This window comes from Nycticebus coucang, chromosome 7 (assembly GCF_027406575.1).
Source record: "Nycticebus coucang isolate mNycCou1 chromosome 7, mNycCou1.pri, whole genome shotgun sequence".
Lineage (NCBI taxonomy): Eukaryota > Metazoa > Chordata > Mammalia > Primates > Lorisidae > Nycticebus > Nycticebus coucang.
This window is the reverse complement of record NC_069786.1, coordinates 108,977,339-109,000,562: the sequence shown is the minus strand read 5'-3', so window position 1 is coordinate 109,000,562 and position 23,224 is coordinate 108,977,339. Positions and strand designations below refer to the sequence as shown.

General features: G+C 35.1%; 1 protein-coding gene across 1 annotated transcript in view; it reads left to right on the top strand.

Annotated features, from left to right (window-relative positions):
* The window catches only part of ERBB4 (erb-b2 receptor tyrosine kinase 4), a 1,129,145-nt gene that overhangs the window by 834,538 nt on the left and 271,383 nt on the right, over positions 1 to 23,224 (top strand). The window contains exons 10-12 of the mRNA XM_053597917.1: positions 2,534 to 2,607; positions 3,406 to 3,496; positions 5,490 to 5,689. Of these exons, the coding sequence (XP_053453892.1) occupies positions 2,534 to 2,607; positions 3,406 to 3,496; positions 5,490 to 5,689 (365 nt within the window). The remainder of the gene's footprint in view (positions 1 to 2,533; positions 2,608 to 3,405; positions 3,497 to 5,489; positions 5,690 to 23,224) is intronic.

Below are 23,224 nucleotides of genomic sequence, written 5' to 3'. Positions count from 1 at the left end.
CAATTAGAATAGAGAACAACAGGGCGGCGCCTGTGGCTCAGTTGGTAAGGCGCAGGCCCCATATACCAAGGGTGGCGGGTTCAAACCCAGCCCCGGCTGAACTGTAACCAAAAAATAGCTGGGCATTGTGGCGGGAGCCTGTAGTCCCAGCTACTCGGGAGGCTGAGGCAAGAGAATCACTTAAGCCCAGGAGTTGGAGGTTGCTGTGAGCTGTGTGATGCCATGGCCCTCTACCGCGGGCCATAAAAGTGAGACTCTGTCTCTACAAAAAAAAAAAAAAAGAATACAGAACAACAGGCACAGCTTAGCGTTTAGGGCTATCAGTAGGAATGTACTCCTTTTGTTTTTGGTCATGTTTGATGCTATGTACATGTGCTTAGGGAAACAAGATACCAAATAAGCGTGTTTATGCTGTATCACGAGGAGTCACTGGCGAGGAGGCGTTTATGTCACGACTGCAATTGTGATCGACAATGAGGTTATGGGTTTGGTAATAAAGTGATTTACGTGGAATTTAAAAAATGTATTTCTTTTTCTTTTTCTTGAACTTCATTCTGGGTCACCAAACATAATGTCAGGGTGGACATAATGTTCTTTTGTATGGCTCTGAATTTGGTTAGGAAAGTTCTTGATTTTAAAGTACTATAGATTTCAAGTGGCAGTAAGATGAAACTTCCAAGATGTGCATAGAAGTCGGGTAGGGGAATTCTGTCACCTTGTTTTATGAGGGTCCTGAATCTCTAAAATTAACCATATAAAATGTCTGTGGTCCACTGCACTTGACGCCAACATTCCAGGATTCATTTCATTCCTGGCACCCTCGCAGAGTTCTCCGTGTAGGTGTGGACTGACCCCATTCTTGTGTGCTTGCCCTGAATTTTTGAGTCTTTCTCAATACAGTCAGGATGTTTTATTATATGACCTGAGCTGTTCTATACACTGCCTTTCATCAAAGAACAAACGTGGAAAGCTCATTCTCCTACTGCAGAGCTGATATTTCTCTGCATACAGAAGTCTTTGCACATTAAGAAGTGAGGACAACAAGAATTTTCCTGCATAGGACACTTCATTTTTGGCTTGAGAGTCATCAAAAGCATAGTTATTCATTCCATTTATTCTTACCTGTAAATAGCAAGCTTGCCAGAAGATATAATTGAGACTAAGCTTTTAAAAGCTATTCAGGTGACCTTGAAAAAATGCTAATCAATAGTTTATGTGTGAATTATAGGGAAATGCATTTATAGTGTTTCTCCAGTCTCAGCAATATCCAGGGTCTGAGCCTTGTGTAACACTGCATGTTAAACAAGTAGTACATTGTATTGATTATGCTTCTTAGTTTGTAACAGTAATTTAATCAAGCACTTTTTTAAAGATATGGATGGCTTATAATAGAGAAGAATATGCTGATGAGCCAAGTTCAGAAAGCTGGTACAAGGTGGTCCTAGAGGTCAAGGTTGCCAGAATAGAAAGTCATTTCAGGGCTCTAATATTGGTATAAACAAATGCTAAGATGAATTCAGGCACAAATCTCCAGAGTATAGGCTATATACCCACCTGTTCTGTAGGGGATTGTGCAGAGCCTTGACTGAGAGCACTATTAGGACCACATACTATGATCGATCACGGTATCAGAACAAAAGTTGTCATACACTGGTACAACAGATGTCAACAGTAAAAATAAAATCATTTTATTGCTGGATAGATACGTATTTATTTTATTTTATTACATTATTTATTTTTTATTCCAGTATATTACGTTTTGGTTACATAGTTAGCTTTTACATATTTTCACTCAAAGTTGTGAAGTGGGCCCCTCACCCAGAAGGTACGTGTGGTACCTGTGAGGTGTGAGTTTACTCATCCTCTGCCCTTCTCCCCTCTACTTGTATTCTGTTGAGTTTTGCTTCCATATAAGCATGTAAGTGTTGATCAACTAGTTCCAATTTGGTCCTGAGGACATGTGATGTTTGTTTTCTGTTGTTGTGATATGTCACTGGGGAGAAGAGTGTCCAATTCTGTCCAGTAATGTTTGTTATCTTGTATTCTCACATTTGACTTCTGCAATTACAAGAGATGCTCAAACACGGCTTGAATTCCAGTATATTTCGAGTATTCCAAGTTTAACACAGTTCTTTTTCCTTTCTTAAATTGTGCATACAGCTTTTGGTACCCTGTGTATATTTCCAGAGTATATTCTTCTCAATTATGAATTAATTTTTAAAACAAAATGTTTCATACATTGACTTGCTATTTTTAGTTTGTTTTTTTTTTTTCAGGATAGTTAAAAATGAAACATTCTTTTTTCAGGTTTAGACCAGGCTTTGATGAAGAACTCCTATTTTTGTCATCAAAAATTTCCTACAAACACTTACTAATCCTCTTTTACATCTAGCATAGAATAATTCAGATGATGATGCATGCTAACTTCCGCACTGCTAATTAAGTTTCAATTTGAATGAAATAATATCACATTACTAATATTTTCATTCTGTAATCAGATTTCATTTGTCTGCACCTCTTCTTGATTTTCTAGGGATCCTTACAATGCAATTGAAGCCATAGACCCAGAGAAACTGAACGTCTTTCGGACCGTCAGAGAGATAACAGGTAATTTTTCAAAGTGCATTTGCACCATCAGCTATAACATTGGTGTTTTCTTGAAAACATTTACATATAAAGTTGGAATTAGCAACACATTTTCAAAGCAAATTCTAATTTATAAAAACTCATATCATTTTGAACAATGGTGGCCATACTTCTTGGATTTTTATTCCCGTTATGAAACCTCATGAAATTACAAGATAAATATCTTTGAAATTTTGATGTTAGTGTTTTTGCAAATGTCACCTATCTTTGAACGCCTGTTTTTCTATTTACTTTTTCTCAGGAAGTGAGAATGTGGGTAACATGTAGCATTTATTTACTACATGTACATTGAGCACCTAATATGCTCAATATTAGACTGTATTAGTAGGGGGCCCATAGATATGAATCAGATAGGAGTTTACCATCAAAGAATGTAAAAATCTCATGAGGATGGGTACAACTGTACTTCAATGGCTGAGAATGCAAGGTAGATACTGCCTTCATAACTATACCAACGAAGTGGTAACAGATTTCAGAATAATCAAAACTGTATTTTTCTCTTTAGTTAGACTGTATTTTCGCATCTGTAAGAATAAATGAAATTGAGTCTTGTAAATCTTTTAATATATGCAATTGTCTTGGGAAGGACACTCAATCTCAGGAGAAGAAATATGGAATAGAATACTTCAAAGATAGAAATTTTTACTTTCCCTTTTCTTATTATTCATGTTTCAAGACATTTTTATCGTATTTCAAGAAAAATCAACATACTAAGACAGAGATAATCTGATTAATTTTTACTGCCTTTATCACTGATAGGTTTCTTGAACATACAGTCATGGCCCCCAAATATGACCGACTTCAGTGTTTTTTCTAACCTGGTGACCATTGGTGGAAGAGTACTCTACAGGTAGGTGTAAATGCGTAAGCCTTCGGGTCTCCTGAATTTGAAGGGGAGCATCATGTGTACATTACGTCAAAACCATCACTGTTACTGATTTACTAATTCTGGGGTAATTATGTTTTCACCTGTAATTCCAAAGATAACTCCATGAAAATAACCCATGGTATTATTTATAGTTTGATAAATATATTCTGTCTATAACTTAAAGTAATATTCAAGTTTTAAAGTATGGAGTGTATGATTTGAGCCATAAAATTAAATCTTTTTTTCTTTTTTGATCAGATGTTATAATAATTAAAAGACAGAGTTGAGTGACTTGGTAATTACACAGATGTGTGATACAAATCCTCTTGTATTAGGAGGTCTCTGTTTTGTCTCTGGTGTTATCTTATGAACAGCACATCTCAGGGTTGATGTTCCAGGACTTGGTCCACCAGTCTGTATGCAGCATTGGTTAATAAATGGACAGAAAAATTCAGGATTACAAGAATATTGTTCTAAAATTCCAATGTCTATATTTTTAATTCACATGTTAATAGTAAATTACTTATTCTTTACTAAGCCGCTGCTTTTATTTTAGGTTTCTCTACTTTCCTGTCTATAAAGTTCTTACTCGTGAACAATTAAAAGTCCATTTACATAAGTAGGGTTTTATTTAATGTCTGCTTAAATTACAGAGGTATCTAAAATCAAAACTATCGTTGAGTATTGTTAAATAATTTCATAGAAAGGATTCATCTCCCTTTTAAAATCTAAAACAGGTACATCTGTAAGAGATTTAAAAAAAATGTAAAGGTAAAAACATTTAATAAAAAAGAATAGTTGAAAGATAGAATCTATTGAAGTATTATATATAAACAATAATATATATATTATCCATTGAATAAAATGTTATAAATCAGTGAAGGCATGGTGCTGAAATTGTAATCAATATTTCAGGGTGGTTGTAATGGAACCAAAAATTTGAGACAATGAATTATATCTTAGTCTTTTTTTTTTTTTTTTTTTGTGGTTTTTGGCCGGGGCTGGGTTTGAACCCGCCACCTCCGGCATATGGGACCAGCGCCCTACCCCTTTGAGCCACAGGTGCTGCCTATATGTTAGTCTTTATCACTGAGCACACGTACATGTGCACACACAGTACACATGAAAAACAAGTATAAATATTAACAGCAAAATATATGTAGACATATAAATGAAAGGGGAGATCTTTGATCTACGTAATGTAAAATACATTCATTAGTTGATTGAAATGTTCAAAGCATATTCGTTCTTTACGAAATGGAAAAGAAAAATAATTACAGAAATGTAAATACGTTGAAATAAAAACAGTTTTCTTAAAATGATATTTGGTTTATATAGAGTAGTGGTCATTGATCTTTTAGAAAAGTTTTTCCCAGCTGCCGAAGTCATCTGAGTATATATTTTTAAACTTTAGTTTAATTGTATTTAATATTCTTCTGTTCAATTTTATTATCTCCTAACCTTACTTATACATTTTTCAAGTAAACAATTCTTTGGTGTCTGAGGTATAAATCAAAGCTAAATATCTATAGTCATTTTCTGTAATATCTAACCTCCAAAAGCATTTCTAAACCCTTTGCACAGTTCCAGTAGAATTAAGGTCTCACTTTGAATAGATTGATAGCCATCCTATAAATATTTATTTAATCTTAACGTAGGACTTCATTGTTAAAGAACTTAAAATTAGGGCTGGGAAAGTCAAGGCAATGAGCAGATATTTCAGTGGTAAGTATGTAGACAAAGAGGTATATTGTCAATATTTGTAATTTTAAGAAATGAATATTTTCCATTTGGGGGTCAAATTGTTACTTTTAAAAGTGATAGTAGCATATTAAGAAAGAAGATCATTCTGAACACAGATTTATGAACTTAATCTCTGCTTATGCTCCATTGACGCTCCATTTGGAGTGAGACGTGGCTCCTTGTCTTACTTCAGGACGCATTTCACTGTTCTGTCTTCTCCCTCCCCCCTTAGTGGCCTCTCCTTGCTCATCCTCAAGCAACAGGGCATCACCTCTCTGCAGTTCCAGTCCCTGAAGGAGATCAGTGCAGGAAACATCTACATTACCGACAACAGCAACCTGTGTTATTATCATACCATTAACTGGACAACACTCTTCAGCACGATCAACCAAAGAATAGTAATCCGGGACAACAGGAAAGCAGAAAACTGTAGTAAGTACATTACCCTGACATTTAAAACATGGACATTTAAAAATGTTCTCCCATTCTACATTGGACCGAACAATTAAAGTGACAGCAGGTCAGAGTTGTTGTCCTTATCCCAGCACTTAAGAAAGATGGTAGTTATTGTAAATACCAGTGTGGTATAAAACAATTAGCTTAAGTGAATTTGTGTAACATATATGTTCAAACATCTTGCCTCCTCTTAGGAAGCCCCTGTGGAGAGTTAGATTCAGTAGGTCCATGTAGAATGTGGGCATTTAAATGTTTGATAAGCATCCCAGGCAATTGCATGGATCCAATCAGTTTGTGGAAAACTACTTTATTAAATTATCCATTTGCTGTTTGGTTTCAGTGAGTTTAGTCACATGATAACAGAGTTTTGCCATTTGAGGGAGGTGGGAAAAGTGAAGGTGTGTGAAAAATACTGTTCAGGAGTTTTACTGTTCAAGAAGTTCATTTTATAAATGTAATTATGTAAGCATATCATTTTTTCTTTTTAATCGATTTGCTACTCATTCATCTACTTATTTGTTACACCAAAGCAGATAATGTTTTTATAAGCCCATAATCATGCCATTCCTATTTAATACATTGATACTCAATGATTAATACTTAATCTCCCCCATTTTCCTACTGAGTACTACTCTTTTCTACGTATTATGAGTGCCTCTGTTATGCATATAACAATTTGATTTATTTATGGTAAATACTAAAGACTCAGAAGGCAACTGATCTGTTTGCAAATGCATATTCTTGTTGTGGGTGTGGACTAAGTCCTTTGTAAAAGGTGAGTTTCCTAACAAAAGTTTTGCTCTCAGAGAATTTTCTTACTTCTTTGATCTCACCTTCAGAACCATCATAAGATCGCTTCTCGGCCTTTTGGCTAAGATCAAATGCAGAACCATCATAAGGGTACACATAAATAATGATTGAATTTATACTGGTGTGCGTGAATAGATGAACAAATAGTGGCGAAATTATTTTTAATTAGAAACTCTTGCTGATTCCTGGAAGAAATTGCTTTGCTTTTTAGTCCTGTATTTAAGCTTTTTACACCACATTCCTCTATGTGAGAAAGCCCTACACAAAACAGAAGATTCATAGCAGTAAAGTAGAATCTCCATCAACATCAATTTATAAGTATTTCTCTAATTGAGGTTATACTCTCTTTTTCTTCTACTTCCTTAAGAAATAGTACCACTACCCCTCAAAGCAAGATTCTAATATGAAGACTAAGTATCTAAAGGAAAATAGGAAGGAATCAAGGTAAAACACTTCTCCTTGTTGTAATTTAATTAGTTTACAAGTTCTATAATTTTTTTAAATCTTTTTATCCCTGAATAGCAAAGGAAATGGGAAAAGAAAATATAAACAAATTAAATTTTGAAAAGTAATATGGCAAAAAAGGGAGATTTCAGTAAATGATATAATGTAATTCCATACCTCTTTAAAACTTCTAAACTTTTTAAGCAATCAAAGAGAGTACATAATTATAATGACAATAAACGAAAAACCTGAGATGTTCATAAATTTTCAGGGCTATACTTCTTGGACTGAGTTTAGCCACTTTTTAAACCATTTTTTTGTTCTATGCTCTTAGAGTTGACTTTGCAGTTTGGGGGAGAAATGAAGCAGTTAGAAGGAAAATAGTTTTGTGGTGCTATAGTATAAAATCAGCCATGTCATTTTTCACTTTTAACATCTTAGAATAAATATATTTGGTACAAAATCCTATTTATCAAAATTTGGACTTCAGTCTCACAGTACACTGAATCCAATCCTATAGGCCTGCATTTCAGAAATGCAATTACCCTGTAAACTTGACCTTAGAGATGCTGCTAATGTTTACAATGAGCCTGCAATGGTTCCTCGCATATGATTAAAGCCTTCTCCACATTACTGTCTATAAATGGGAAGGTCTATATACTAGCTTCATTTTGAATGGACTATAAACGTTGTGTTTTCAAATATTCTGTCTTTGAACACCATGCGCAGAAGCGATGTATGTTAGTGTGCACACATTCAGTACAAGTGTACACACATATACAACACCTGTCATGTATCCGCACCTAGAACACAGCCGCATGCACAGCCCCATACTTGTTCACCTACACATGCTGATCACCCCACCACAAGATTCTCTGATCTCAATCTGAGTGCTTGAAAAAAGAAGAAACGTTTTTGAATTCAGCATGATTGAAAACAGTAATGACACTAATCGAAAAACTTGAGCTCAACTAGAAAGGGTGACAATGGCTTGAGTAATTTTACTCTTTTAAGTCAAAATTTCAAAGCAGACCTTATGGTTTGAAGATAGATTGAGAGAAACTCTAAAAGACACGAAAAGCTAGAACATTTTCTGCCTCCATCATTTATTTGGTTATGGTACTAACAAAATGATAGTACTGGGTGGAAGAAGTTTTAGGATAGTTTATAAAAGCAGTTGCAGTTTCATAAAATATTTAAGCATGAACTTTTAACACCAAAATACAGTGTAGAGATAAATATTACACAAGCCCCTCAGAATCAGAATTATATCTAAACTCGTTTTTCATGCCTTTAAAATATTTGTACATAATTAAAACCAACATAAATAAGAGAGACATTCAATTCATTATTTCATAAAAATACAGTATTTTGGCCAGATGTGGTGGCTCACGTCTATCACCCTAACACTCTGGGAGGTTGAGATGGGAGGATCACTAGAGCTCAGGGTTGGAGACCAGCCTGAGCAAGGGTAAGATCACATCTCTAGTAAAAATAGAAAAAATTAATGGGACATGGTGGCAAGTGCCTGTAAGTCCCAGTTACTCAGGAGGCTGAGGCAGGAGGATTGCTTGAACCCAGGAGTCTGAGGTTGCCGTGAGCTAGGCAGAGGCAATGGCACTCCAATCCCAGGTGAAAGAAAAATAACTTTGTCTCAAAAAAAGAAAAAAAGGAATATAGTATTTTTACTTTTCCAATTACGATAGTATACATCTCATTGTTAAGAATCAAAATGATGGAAAAATATTTAAGGAAGAAAGAAATTTGGGGTGAATATATATGTAATACATATAATTGGAGATAAATATATATTTTAATGTATAAATGGGATCATAGCATATATATTTAAATACTGTTCACCCACCTATGGTTGTTTCTAAATATATTAGGAGCAACTCCCATGCCACTACGTAGAGTTTTTTCTTATTCCATTTGTTATAATAATAATGTTTGAAAACCACTATGATGTAAAATATGTTTTGAATATATAATAAGAATGTTTTAAACAACACTATTCCTAAATAAATGTAGTCTTTTCAAAAAAAAAAAAAAAAGCTGAAATTGTACAGGAATACCAAATAAAGATGTTGAGAAACAGGTGGTAAATTTAAATACTAACTTCATAGTGTTTAAATTAACAATTAAAGTTATTGTTAAAAACAATAAAAAAAAGCTGTATGTAAAAGAATTTGTTGAAGTCAGCACCATATTTGATATTTTATTTCATTTTCTATTTTTCATGTTATTGCTACTGCAAACATGTGTATTCTAATTCATAGAACATTATACTGTATAATTATTTCCTGAGTTTAAAAACCTAGAAGCACAATTTGTGTATAAATGAGGATACATGAAAATATTTTTAACATGTATGGTGTACGTACATTATCTTTCAAAAATACTGGATCAGTTTACATTTGTTCCAAAAATTTTATCATAGGGATGTTCTCCACCATTCTTCACAACACTGAATATTATTTATGGTGTTAAATTTCAGTGATGTGAGAGAAGAAAAGGAAATCCTTTATATTTAAATGATTAATTTGTCCTTCACATTTTTTTATCTTGTGAATTTATTTTATTAAATTATCCATGAACACTTTCCATTTTCAAATTGGGAATTGACCTTTTCCTTCTAAAGTTGAAAGACTCTTTACAAATTAAATCTATTATATGTGTTGTGAACAACTTCCCCTTTCATGGGTGACTTTTAAACTTTTTTCTTTTTATCAACAAACATTTTATGTTTGTATATAGGTAAATGGGTGGATTCTTCTTTTCTAAGATTTTTATCTTGACATATACTTCCTGTAGTACTTTAAAAACTATATTGAAATTTTTAACCCATCTGGAAGTTTTTGGTACAGCATTTAAAAAAAAATCTCTAATTGATCCAGAATAGTTTATTGAACAAAACATCCCTTCACATTGATTTTAGGTGTCTACAATATTTCAGCTAAATATTTAGCTAGAAGGTCCTAGACTTTCTCTCTCAATACGTCTACATTGTCTAATTTAATCATTACAACCTTGCTATAATGTATAATTTTCCACCTTTTGCTGGTGATTGTATAGATTTTAAAACATTAAATGTTATGTTCAATTCTGGACCTACTAAAAATTATATCTAATATTTGCCTGATTTCAAAGTCCCTTTTATTATGGTTCTTCTCAAAATAAAGAAAAAGTGTTTGATTTTTGTAAGAATATTTGCTAACTTAAATAACTGAATTATAAACATAATATTCAGGAACATACTTTAGAGCCAAATGGTGTGGGTTTTAATCCTGGCAAAACTCTTTACTGATAGAACTTTGGTAAACCTAGTTACAAAATTTTGTTATTTTCCTGTTAGAAATCGTTTGTTTTATATACTCACATAAACATATGGTGTGAAGATATCGTATTTAAGTTAATGATAAATCCCTTTGGGGGGGAAATAAAAAGAAAAGAAAAATATCAAGAGCTTTCTGTTATAAACAGAAGAAAAATTAAGTTTTCAAAATGCTGAATAATAAATTTGCAAGAAGCACATCAACCAGCAGTGGCTATGGAAGGAATGAGTAGTTATTGATAAGAGATTAGATGTTTTTTTTTTTTTTATTTATTTATTTTTTTTAAATTTTTTTTATTAAATCATAACTGTATACAATGATATGATTATGGGGCATCATACACTCACTTCATAGATGTTGAAGAATTTAAAGATTATCTCAAGATCTTATTATATAAAAAGTATATGCTTGAGAATTCCATAAAATATTTTTTCCTTTTCTAATTAAAACCATTTAAATAGGTTTCATAATAAGTGACAGCCTTACTACTTTTAAAAAAATCCACAAAATATGAATTTTAGGTTAATGGTTCAGAAGACAACTAGTTGGTGATGGGAAATATATTTTTGTATAAATAACATAAAAGCAATATAGATTTCTATATTTAGGATTTTGATGTTCCTGAAATTTGATAGCAGGAAAATCTACCTCATTGACCATGAAGGAATTGCAAAACTATAGTTAGTTGCTGATAAGATAACCCTCTGGATGACAGTAAGATCTAATTTCATGAATCACTGCATGTTGATAATTTAATTAAGACAAAGAGTTGATGAGTAGGGAATAGAAGGTGTCTGGCACTATGAAGACTGAAACAATGTTTGCTTAATGTTTTCTATATTTATTTTTCTCTGGTAACTGTGACAATAGCAACAAAATACAGTAGTAAGCATTTTGCTGTTTATAACATCATGAGAAACGTTGATTTATATAAAGTCACAATACAAAAGGTGACAAAAAATATATTCAAACATGAGAAAGGAAAAAACTGTATTAAAATTGTAATACTCAAGTCACATTTGACATCGGCAATTACAAGAGGTGCTCAAGTGTGACTTGCGTGCATCTCGTTATCGGCATGTATTGAGCATTACAATTTTAATACAGTTTTCCCACCTTAAACTGTGTAGATGCTTTTTGGCACGCTTTGTACGATGGACAGCATCATCACCTCTAATATATTATATATTGTACAAAATGAATTTTCATTATAAATTAATATTTAGGTCTTTTAAGAAAATATTACTAAGGTGGCAGATTTTCTTACTTTCCCTCTGTACCATATTCTCACCTTTAATTTGTGTTTGCTTAACCCAGCCTGTACTGTCTTGGGTAAATATGTATTTACAACCAAAATACTCCCTGCCATCCTTTGGATTTGGTAGCCTGTAAAACGCATGAACTTGGTCATGCTTTTAATTAAATCATAATGAGATGTGGACCATAAAGTACATAACTTAGGATATAGTGAAGTCACTATTTTTCTAATTAACCAGAAAATAGAAGAATCTTGATTTTATTTTCAAGATCTTCTTTTTAAAATTACACAGCAATACATCAATACACTCTTCTTCATAAAACAGAAAAATATCAAATAAGATTTTGTTACTGTATTTGAAATAGCACAATATCTAATTACTAACTGTGCTGCACAACGTTCTCTCTGTTCTTATCAAAAGGGCAATAAGCAGTTACTGTTGCCAATTAGTTTCAGAAATGATACCCTTTCTATTCTGAAATCTAGAAATTCTGAAGGAATGAAGGGTCTCAAGAAAAAAAGCTGGGATTACGGCAGGCTTCGTTTCTTTACAAATGAAAATATTTTAATCTGAATTTCCCTTCAATCAGTGGTTGTAAAAATTTAAAGTTAAAACTTTTGTTAAAAATGTAGGAGTGTGGGTCCTAGTTTCCAGGGGTTCTTATTTGGGTTGTATTGTGTCTCTCTAAGCTGAAGTGAACGTGACCTTCTTTGTAAATACAAGATGTCCCAAAAGTTGCCCCATAAAATTACCATACATAGGGGGAGATAGGAAATTTTAGCTAACTGTACCTTGGTTTACAAAACATTCATCGCAAAATTTTACAAAATATTTACAAAGTATTCTCTACATGTTGGCCACCTCTTTGTAAAAATTTCTGATGAATATTTTGTAAAAAAGGTACATTTGTCTACAATTTCCCATTTCCCCCCATGCATGGCAATTTTAGTGGTGACTTTTGAAATACCCTGTAACATATTTGCAGATGTAATTAAAATGTAAGTTAAAGTGACATCATGCTGGAGTAGGGTGGGTCCTAGTGACCTCCCAGGAAGAGAAGAGGCACAGAGCACACCAAAGAGAATGCCATGTAAAAACATGCTGCGCTCAGCGGGAAGGTGACTGCAGGGAGGCCGAGGGGAAGACCCAGGGTGAAGATGCAAGCGGGAGGCACCTGTGGTGCTGCAGCCGCCGGAAGCCAGGAGAGAGGCTCGGAACTGATGCTTGCTCCTGTTCCCCAAGAAGCAACCAGCCTGCCAACACCCAGGACTATGAGAGAATAGACTCCTGTTTTTTAAGCCTCCCAATTTGGGGGACTTTGTTAGACCAGCCTTATGAAACTACCACAGACTGTGTGATGGGAGACCCAAGATTTTGCATTTTTAATATGTACAAGATCATACTGGGACAGACGTCTGTAGGAAATCCTTAGGGAAACCCTACTTTGTTACTTTGTCTGTTTTTTTGACTATCATTTTATAATCAACAGTGCATTTAAAACACATGGTCCTACATGTTAACTTCTTTCTATGTGGAACTGTTCTCTCAAAAATGACTTACAGGAAGAAAATTTATAGGTGGGTGTTTTTTTTTTTTTGCATGAACTAACAATAAGAACACACAAGTTAAAACGAAGGGGGTATTTAATAACAGTGTGCACATTAATTGGGTGGTAATAGAAGAATATATGTTGATATTATAATCAAAGTTTATTTGCTTTAGAGTTTCGACAAAATACTTATGGATACTTTTTTATAACTACATTTCTTTAAAAGGTAATTTAGACTGTGCTCCGTTTTCTAAGTCAACATTCAAGGACTTTCTAAAATTTTAATATTGCTGTTGCTACTGCCTCTCAACTTCTGTCACGATTTCCTGCCCAGGCCCCACCCCAGACACACAGAGGAACCAGGGTGCAAAAAAACCCAAACAAATCTTTGAGTCACTTCTATTTAACCTGCTTAGAATGGTGAACAGCTAGGTCTCAGAAATTATTCCTCTACTGCTACTTACTCAATTTCTTTATGGTTTTAACCCATTCTAATTATTTACAATACAAACAATGTCATCCCTCTTTACATAGATCTGATCTTGTTTACTCACGGAGATTATTGCAATACAGTTTAGTGCTTAAAAGAGGCTGAATAATCCCTGTCCTCTCAAGGACGGCCACAGTCAATCCTCAGAACCTGTGAATCCTACCTTAGATGCCAAGGTACTTAGCAGATGTTACAGGTCTTACAATGGGAAGACTAGCATGAGTCGTTGGGCGGGCTACACCTGTAACCAGATGTGCCCTTACTAGAAGATGGAAGTGGGAGATTTGACTATAGTGAAGGAACAGATGATATCGAGTGATGTGGATAACAAATGCCAAAAAGGGCCTCTACGAGCTAATAGAAACAAGAAACACAGTTTTTCCTAGAGCCTCCAGAATGAATCAGGCTCCTTAATTCCTTGATTTTAGCCCCTTTAGACTCATTTTGGACTTTGGATCTTAAGAACTGTGAGAAACTACATTTATGTAGTCTTAAGCAGTGGTCTATGTTAACTGTTACAGCAGTAATAGCAGACTATGAACTATGAACTCTGTCTCAATTTGCATGGTCTTTGTGTGATGTAAATCCAGCTCAGATTGCTTTAGGCAAAAGAGAACATATCATCGAATAGAAATGAGTAGTCCGAGGAGCACTGCTTTCAGCACAGTGGAGTCCAGGGGTTCCAGCAACATCTCTAGGACTCAGTCCCTCTACTTGCTTGATTCTGCTTTCCTCGTAAGCCTCTTTCCTTCATGAGAGAGGGCTGACCTTGCTAGGTATTGGCTAAGAGCACCCAGAGTTTGTGAGAAAGAGCTCCTCCCCCTCTGTTTCAGAGGTTGACCCTGCTGGGGCCATAGGCCTGTGTCTATGTTACTACTATCTCCTTGCTACCAACTGTTTAAACATGTCTTCAGGTCAATCTCATCATAGCAATTAAAGTCATGTTTTAAGCGTGGTATATCCATTACTCTTTTGCATCAAGCCTTGCTTCTTCAAGGGCTTCCCACAGCTCTCTGGACAAAACACAAAGTCCTGAAAATGGCCACTAGGTCATGCGCATTCTGACTCTGGTCTACCTCGCCAGCTTACAGGGCTCCACTTTCCCATTCACGGCTCACATCTCCTGTTCTCTGAAAGCACTCATCATATTCCCTCCGACTCTCTTGCTTATAGTTCTAATTCCCAATCTTGTCCATTCCCCTTTGCCTTAATAATTCCTACTTATCGTTCTCACCTAAGTTTAAGTCTCCTGTGGGCAGAGCAAATGCTGTTTACCCACTAGGTTAGGGTAGCTGTCATATTCTCTCAGGATCCTGTATAAAAATTATGCAGAAATATCATTTTACATGCATATATATAAAATTATTTACCTACTGCCTGTTTTCCCAATTAACTAAGCTCCATGAAGTAGGAGGAAATGTGTGTATTCTACTTCACGCTTCTGTTATATCCCTTGCTCTTAGGAATGGGCAACATGAAGTAATTTCTCAACAAATATTTTTAAAGTAAACTCTTGAATAAGCTATTATGCTTTCACATTTATCTTGAGCATATTTGAGTGCTTACTTATTGTGTCAGCCCTGCATTAAATACTCTTATAATATAATGTCTAATCTTCATCAAAACTCTGAAAAGTAGATCTTACTGTTTACTTTAAAGATAAATAACATGTAAATAATCGGTCAGGGCTATATGACTCATTCAAGAGTAGGGATTTGAATCTATGTCTGTCTGATCATAAAACCTGAACTATTACCCCTAAACCATTCTTTTTATTTATTTATTTATTTATTTATTTTATTGTTAAATCATAGCTGTGTACATTTGTGCATTCTTTTCAGCCTTAAAGAAAGATTAATAATACTTGTCCAAATACATTTGAATATTTTTAAGGTCATCCATTATTTTCATGCATGCAGCACTGTAGCAAAATCTATTATTTTAAGCTTGTCTCTATTTTAGTGAAAGCAGGCTTAATGTTTTCTGAAATACTAAGCACATTATCTCTCCAAATTTTTAACAGACAGCTACAATTCAGATGAGATAAAGAAAAATCCATTTTTCAGCTTTCAGAGAGAACCCAGAGGAAGTTAAAGGTTGCCTAACAACTACATTGCTAAAGTTTCTTTGGAGAGGTTTATAATGGCCTTTTGAACTGTAAGCCATTGAAGAGGCCTTTCATTCCTTCCCATGTGACTATCACTGCAGGAGGTCATAGGGCTGTTCAATTCTTGGTGCTGATCGAAAATTTCTTTTCTCTTAAGAATTTCAAAGTAGCTTCCTTGGCCCTTTGTTCTATGCTGTGTGGAGACACCTGCCTGGGTTTTACTCTGGAGAAAATGATCAGCTAACTTTCAATTCCATCATCTAGTGGTTTGAAAAGAATGAGAAGAAAGTAGTCATTAAGGTTTCCTGTTTATTATTGCTTTCCTCCAATAGATACTGTCTCCCTGATCCAAAACTCCTCTGAAGTTGAGTATATGAATAAAGATTCAGGGAGGGAGTAGACCACAGCAGAGAGGAAGGGAAGGCCTGGGTGAAGCCAAAACCTTCCTCTCCAGTTACCATCAAAGCATATCACAGGAAATCAAAGCAGTCAGCTTTGCCATAGACAGTAAAGTCCTGTCACCTTTGGCAGAGGGAGGGGAAGGGATAGGGAAGATATCAACCCTGAAAAAGATAATGTGAGTTAATAAAGTAAATGGACCAAAATGTGAATGCAATATCCTGAAATGGACAGTGAAAAGGGGAAGCTGGTGGTTTTGTCAATGTCCTCAAAAAGAAACTGAGATTTCAACGGACGGCCTTCACAAGAACTTAATAAACAAAGAATTTGAAGCATTGATTATATTTTCTAGAAGGAAACAAAGGTGATTAATACAGAGTCAGAGATTCCTGACACTGGATAGTATGAGTTTGAATATACTCCACTCTTCCAGTTGCTCTCACCATATAACTTTTGGTATTTTCTTTCCTTCTGCAAGATTTTCTCTGATGATCTTGTTTATCCACATAAGCAAATCTATATAAACAAAGTATATAAAGTTTGTAAATCAGAACATGATTTCTGATTTAAATAACCTTAAATAAATAAACTTAAAATGGCTATTTATAATAAATGGGTATAGCAAATTTATATTCATAAATATCATCGATCTTTGCTACTCTCTGTGTATCTATTACGTAGAATTTTATTTTACCCATTAGTTTTGATCAGCTTGACTAATCTATCTTCTTCTTTTACATCTTTATGAATTAGTGGGAGGTCTCTCATACATCCAGGGAATCAGTGATGTGAGGCAGACGTTAAGATTTCATTTCTACTGACATTTCCTCAGTACAGTGAGAGACACCTCTTTCTCTATGTTATAAATGAGTCAGAAAGAAAGCACTTTAGTTTGAAATTAAAACAACAGGTTAGGCAGTGCCTGTGGCTGAAAGGAGTGGGGCGCCGGCCCCATATGCCGGAAGTGGTGGGTTCAAACCCAGCCCCAGCCAAAAAAAAAACAGGTAAACGGTTGGTTAGCCAGTCCTGAATATAGCATCAAATCATTCAGCTTTTGAGAAGAGAGTCTAGATATCATAAGAGAAAATATAATTATTATACATTATATGTCACATAATAAGCTTTAAGACATAGCGATAACCACAGTTAAGCAAAGACCACCAAATTTATAAGTTACCTAAAATAATTAATAATATATTTGAGAACAGGGTTAATTATATCTATATAAGAAAATAGCCCGTTCAATCTCTGTTTTTAGATAAGTTATCTTTAAGAATGTTTATTTGGCAGCTGGGCGTGGTGGCTAGCACTTTAGGAGGCCAGGTTGAGTGGATTGCCTGAGCTCATGAATTCCAGATCAGCTTGAGTCAGAGTGAGAGCTCGTCTCCAAAAATAGCCAGGCATTGTAGCAGGCATCTGTAGTCACAGCTACACGGGAGGCTGAGGCAAGAGAATCACTTGAGCCCAAGAGTTTGAGGTTGCTGTGAGCTGTACCATCATGGCACTCTACCAAGGGTGAAAAAGTGAGTCTCTATCTCAAAAAAAAAAAAAAAAAAAAAATGTTTATTTGTTGTTCTTAAAATGATAAGTCTAGAGCAGCGTCCATAGCACAATGGTTAGGGCACTCGTTGGCCACATGCTTTAAGGCTGGTGGGTTTGAACCCAACCTGGGCCTGCAAAACAAACAACAACAAAAGAAATTGTCGGGTGTTGTGGCAGACACCTGTAGTCCCAGCTACTTGGGAGGCTGAGGCAAGAGAATTATTTGAGCCCAAGAGTTCGAGGTTGCTATAAGCTGTGCCACCATGGCACTCTAACGAGGGTGACAAAGTGAGACTCTATCTCAAAAAAAAAAAAAAAAAATATGTAGGAGACTTCCACCAAGCTTGTGAAAGTGGTCACCAGTTCTTGAAGGCGCTCTGAGTTCTTGAAGGAGGTGCTGTGAGTAAGACAATCTCTTACCAGCATGCAGATGTTTGCTGCCCAGAGATAAGCCCTCAAGAAGCTGCAGGCGTTAGTGAGATAAGATTGGTCGCAGGTTAGCAATTAGGTGTTATACTGTGGATATTCCTGGTGCAGCGGGGTGGGAGTTGAGCCTGTGGAGAAAAACCACAGAGTGATCATTAAGCACGTGGCTCCAGTACGTGGGCCCCCACACCTGTTGTATTATGCTTCAGTAAAAGGCCACAACAGAGGTTGCTTGGGGCTTTCCCTGCACCTATGGGAAGCCCACCTCTTATAGGCTTGTACCTTCAATCCGTGTCCCAACTGGTAGTGACAGGGTGCCTCGGCGGGGACCGACAAAGATAAATATAAAGTTAGTTAGAATAGAAGAAAGTATAATTTTCAATAAAGTGCGGTAGCTGTTCAGCAGCTGTTTATCGGCATTTGGGAGAAATCTTACATTAAAAACCTTCGTCTTTAAATAACAAACAGTAAGTAAGCCCACTTTAGTTTGTGAAATCTGAATATAGGATGTCCACCTCTAACCAAGAGGAAAAAACGGAGATAAGATTTACCCTCTCTCATGAGACAATTGATAGGACAAAGTATTTGAAATAACAGTTTGCAAGAAAGTGAAGATCTGATCACAAAGGAAAGTGATTCCTGAGGCTGAGGAAATAAAAGAATTGAGCTGTATGATTGCCCTGACTAGTTGCTTTGAGGGAGAGTTTAGATGACAGCACAGTGAGGAGGATCCCAGGCAGCGTCCTAAGAACGCTGAATTATGAAGGCAGCAGAGATGACAGTCGGGGAGAAAAGAGCAGCTTAGGTTCACAGTAGCAGAGAGAAGAGCAGACTGCACTTTGAGAAATATTAAAGGAAGCCCCTAAGATAGGAGGGAATAACGCCCAATGGAAAAATGTATCTATACATAGAATAAGGTACGCCAGAAATGTTAACTACATGTATGAGACGTAAGATTTTCTTCTGATTTAATTCTTTTCAAAGGCAATCTCATGCTTAAACTAAAATAATAATGTAGTGAGTCTGGAGTGAATAACATAGGAGAAAGTAAAACATATGGCAGTAGCTCAAAGGTAAGGAATGAAAATGGAAGCAGACTGTTCTAAAGTTCTTAGGACTTACACAAGTGGTAAAGTCTAACTAGAAAACAGTGGGGCGGTGCCTATGGCTCAAAGGAGTAGGGCGCCATCTCATATGCCAGAGGTGGCAGGTTCAAACCCAGCCCCAGCCAAATACTGAAAAAAGAAAATAAAAATAATAATATTAAGGAAGTATTGCAGGATTTCTGCTTCTAGGCAGGTGAAGTAGACATAATTTTTACACAGTCCTCCTCTAAACTATAAGTAATACCCTGGACATTGTAGGAATTCTTTAAAAAGTGGGAAGAAGCAGCAGAGATGTGGGAACTTGGACTCCAAGGAATGACCAAGGGGTGAGTTTCCTGAGATTCTTTTTGCCTCCTATATCCCAGATTTGTAGGTGAAGAACCTGCAACTCAGAAGGAAAAACAGGTACAGACCCAAAACTGCCTTAACAAAAATCTCTTCTCTTTACTCAGAGGATCAGAAAAGAAGCAAAGTAGACAAGACAAAAATCTTTTAGATACTAACAGCTGTGTTCTGCCAAAACTACAGGGAAAAAAAAAGTACCTGTGGCCCAAACTTCTTTCATACCAGCAAAAGACAGGACAGTGTAGACTTGTGGACTTCTGCCCTCACCAGGCCAAGTGCCTTACCAGGTGTCGTCAGAGAAGGCATGAAATGGAGCTGAGACTTCACCCCCACTGGGTGATAAAAAGACCAAGAAGGACTGTGTATAAATCCAGTACCTGTGGTCTGAGGTAGCTTAAACTCTCTGTGGCTCTGTCATCTATAATGCAGGTAATCATTCCCAATTTTCATGATGATTTTAAAGACTAGAGTTTATGAATAAAATGTAAAAAAGAGAAAGAAAACTAAAAACCAAGTATCTCTCAAGAATATAGAAGCAAATAGCATTTATCAATATATAAAAATAATTATGATGCCATATAATTAAATTGTTCCCAGCGCAATTTAAGGGGAAAAGAAACATGTAGATTGAAAAGGAAGAAATAAAACTGTCTCTATTTTCAGATGACATAGTGTCTACATAAAAACTTCCAAGGAATCTATAAAAACTTTCTAAAACAAGTGACTTTAGCATGATTATAGGACATAGGATAAAACATACAAAATTTAATTTTATCTAAATACTACCAATTAACATGTGGGCACTATATAATGCTGATTGTAATCACTAAAAGAAACGAAATGCTTTGATGTAAATCTAACAAAACTTGTATATGACTGTGTACTGAGAACTATGGAATACTGATGAAAGAAATCAAAGCAGATCTAACTCTATGTAGAGTCATACTGTGTTCTTGTATTGTATAGCTCAAAATCACAAAGATGTCAGTCCTTCTCAAACTGATATACAGGTATAATGCAATTCCTATCAAAATCCCAGAAAAATACAATGCGATATAGACAAGATTATCATATAATTTATATGGAAACGCAAGGCAAACAAATTAGTCTATTTGAAACAATTTTGGAAAGAAGAATAAAGTGTAAGTATTCAGTCTATATAATCTCAAGATTTATTACATAGCTGCAGTAATTAAGAATGTGTGGTATTGGTGGAAAGACAGATAGATATGTAGAACAGTAAAACAGAATAGACAACTCAGAAATAACCCACACAAATATGCCTGATAGTTTTCTGACAAAGATGCAATGTCTATTTAATGGTGGAAAATAGCCTTTAAAAACAAATGGTGCTGGTGCAAGTGGACATCCATAGGGCAAAAAAATGAACCTTAACCTAAACCTAAAAACTTCCATAAACATTAACAAAAAACATGTCATGGACTTAAACGTAAAGCTATAAAACTTTCAGGAAAAAAAGATAGACATTATTTCAGATCTAAGGCAAGGCAAAGGGAACTTAAGAGTTGCCACCAAAGCATAATCTATAAAAGAAAATATTGATCATTTCAACTCCATGAAAATTAAAAATATTTTCTCTATAAAACTTTGGATTAAAAGGATGAAAGTTCCAGATAGGTGGCTCACACCTGTAATACTAGCACTCTGAGAGCCTGAGGGGAGGATTGTATGAGCCAAGGCATTTGAGCTTTTTGTGAGCTGTGATGATGCTGTGGCACTCCAGCCCCGGCCGTAGAATGAAGCCCTGTCTCAAAATACAAGGAAAGAATAGGATGAGAATGTATAATCTGCAGATTAGGCTAAAGTAATTGTAAATAAATTGGATTGTTGGATATACAAAGACTTCTTAATTCCAAATAGCAAAAAAAAAAACTGATTAAAATGTGCAAAAGCTTAAAGAGATTTCTCACATTTCTCTGAAGAAGATATACAAATGGACAACAAACACATTGAAAAATGTTCAACATTGTTAGTCATTTTATGGAAATTTAACTTAAAACCACAATGACATAGCACTACATCATCAGAATGGTTAAAAAAAGAGTGACAAAATCAAATGATGGAGAAGATGCACAGAAATATAATAATTCTTACATTGCTGGTGGAAATGTAAAATGGTATAATCACTCTGGAAATGGTTTGTAACCTTCGGTAAAAAGTGCCCATGTAACCTAGCAATTATATACTTAATAATTTATTGCAGAAAATTTGCACAAATCCACATACACAAATGTTTTTAGTAGACCTATTTGTAATGGTGCCGAAATGGAAACAACCCTAATGACTTTCCACAGATGAATGGTTAAAGAAACTATAGTATTTCCATACTATGAAATACTTCAATCAATAAAAATAAACTGTTAATATACAAAAATCTCTGAGGATTTATTTTGGAATAAAATATGGAAAAGTGCCAAACCTGGAAAATTATATACTGAATTATTCCATTTATAAAAATGACCAAATTATAGATATGAAGAACAAGTTAGTGTTTGCAATAAGAACAGTTGAGTGAGTAAGGTAGAAGTGAAGGTGGGAGACAAGTTCATCTGAAGATACAAGAACAATGTTAAGAATTCTTGTTTACTCTGTGTCTCAACTATATGTCAATAATCTGTGTTACTATATTATATTTTTGTGAGATCTTACTATTAGGCAATAGTGGGTGAAGGTAACATAGGATCTATCACTAGTTATAATTACACATGGATATACAATTTTTTCAGAGTAAAAGATTTAGTTAAAAATATGCCTGTGGCTCATTGAGCAGGGCGCCGGCCCCATATACCGAGGGTGACGGGTTCAAACCCAGCCCCGGCCAAACTGCAACAAAAAAATAGCCGGGCGTTGTGGCGGGCGCCTGTAGTCCCAGCTACTCGGGAGGCTGAGGCAAGAGAATTGCTTAAGCCCAGGAGTTGGAGGTTGCTGTGAGCTGTGTGACGCCACGGCACTCAACCGAGGGCGATAAAGTGAAACTCTGTCTCTACAAAAAAATAAATTAATAAATTAATTAAAAAAAAATATGTATAGTATAAAACTTAAAGTTAAAATAGCAAATAAAGTTCTGTAGCTCATAAGCTACACATACAAAAAAGGAAAAATAAAATCATTTAAAAAATTAGTCCAAAACATGACAGAAAAAGAAAAGAATGAGAAGAGGTAGAACAAAGAGGAAAGAAAAGTCAAGATGAATGATTGTAACTTAGTTATATCTATGATCACATTAAATATAAATGGTTTAAAGACCCTAATTAAAAGGTAGATTGTCAGATTAGATTTGAACAAGCAAAGCTTGTTCAATATGCTGCCTTCAAGACATGGACTTCAAATATTAAAACACAAGAAACTAAAAGTGAAATCAAGAAAAAGTATACACAATGAGAGATGAATACATCAATGGAAGAGAGCAGAGAGCCAGTAATAGACCCACAAATTCATGGGCAACTGATATTTTTATAAATATCAAAGGTAGTTTGGTGGAGAAAGGATAGTCTTTTCAACAAATAATACTAGAAATATTGGATTCTCATGTAAAAAATGAATACAACCTCACAGTACCTTGTACTACACATGATAGTATATTTTATGTGTCGTCTTAACAATATCACAGGGTGCACAGATTTTGGTTAAACACTACTTCTGGGTGTGTCTGTGAAGATGTTTCCTGGGGAGATTAGC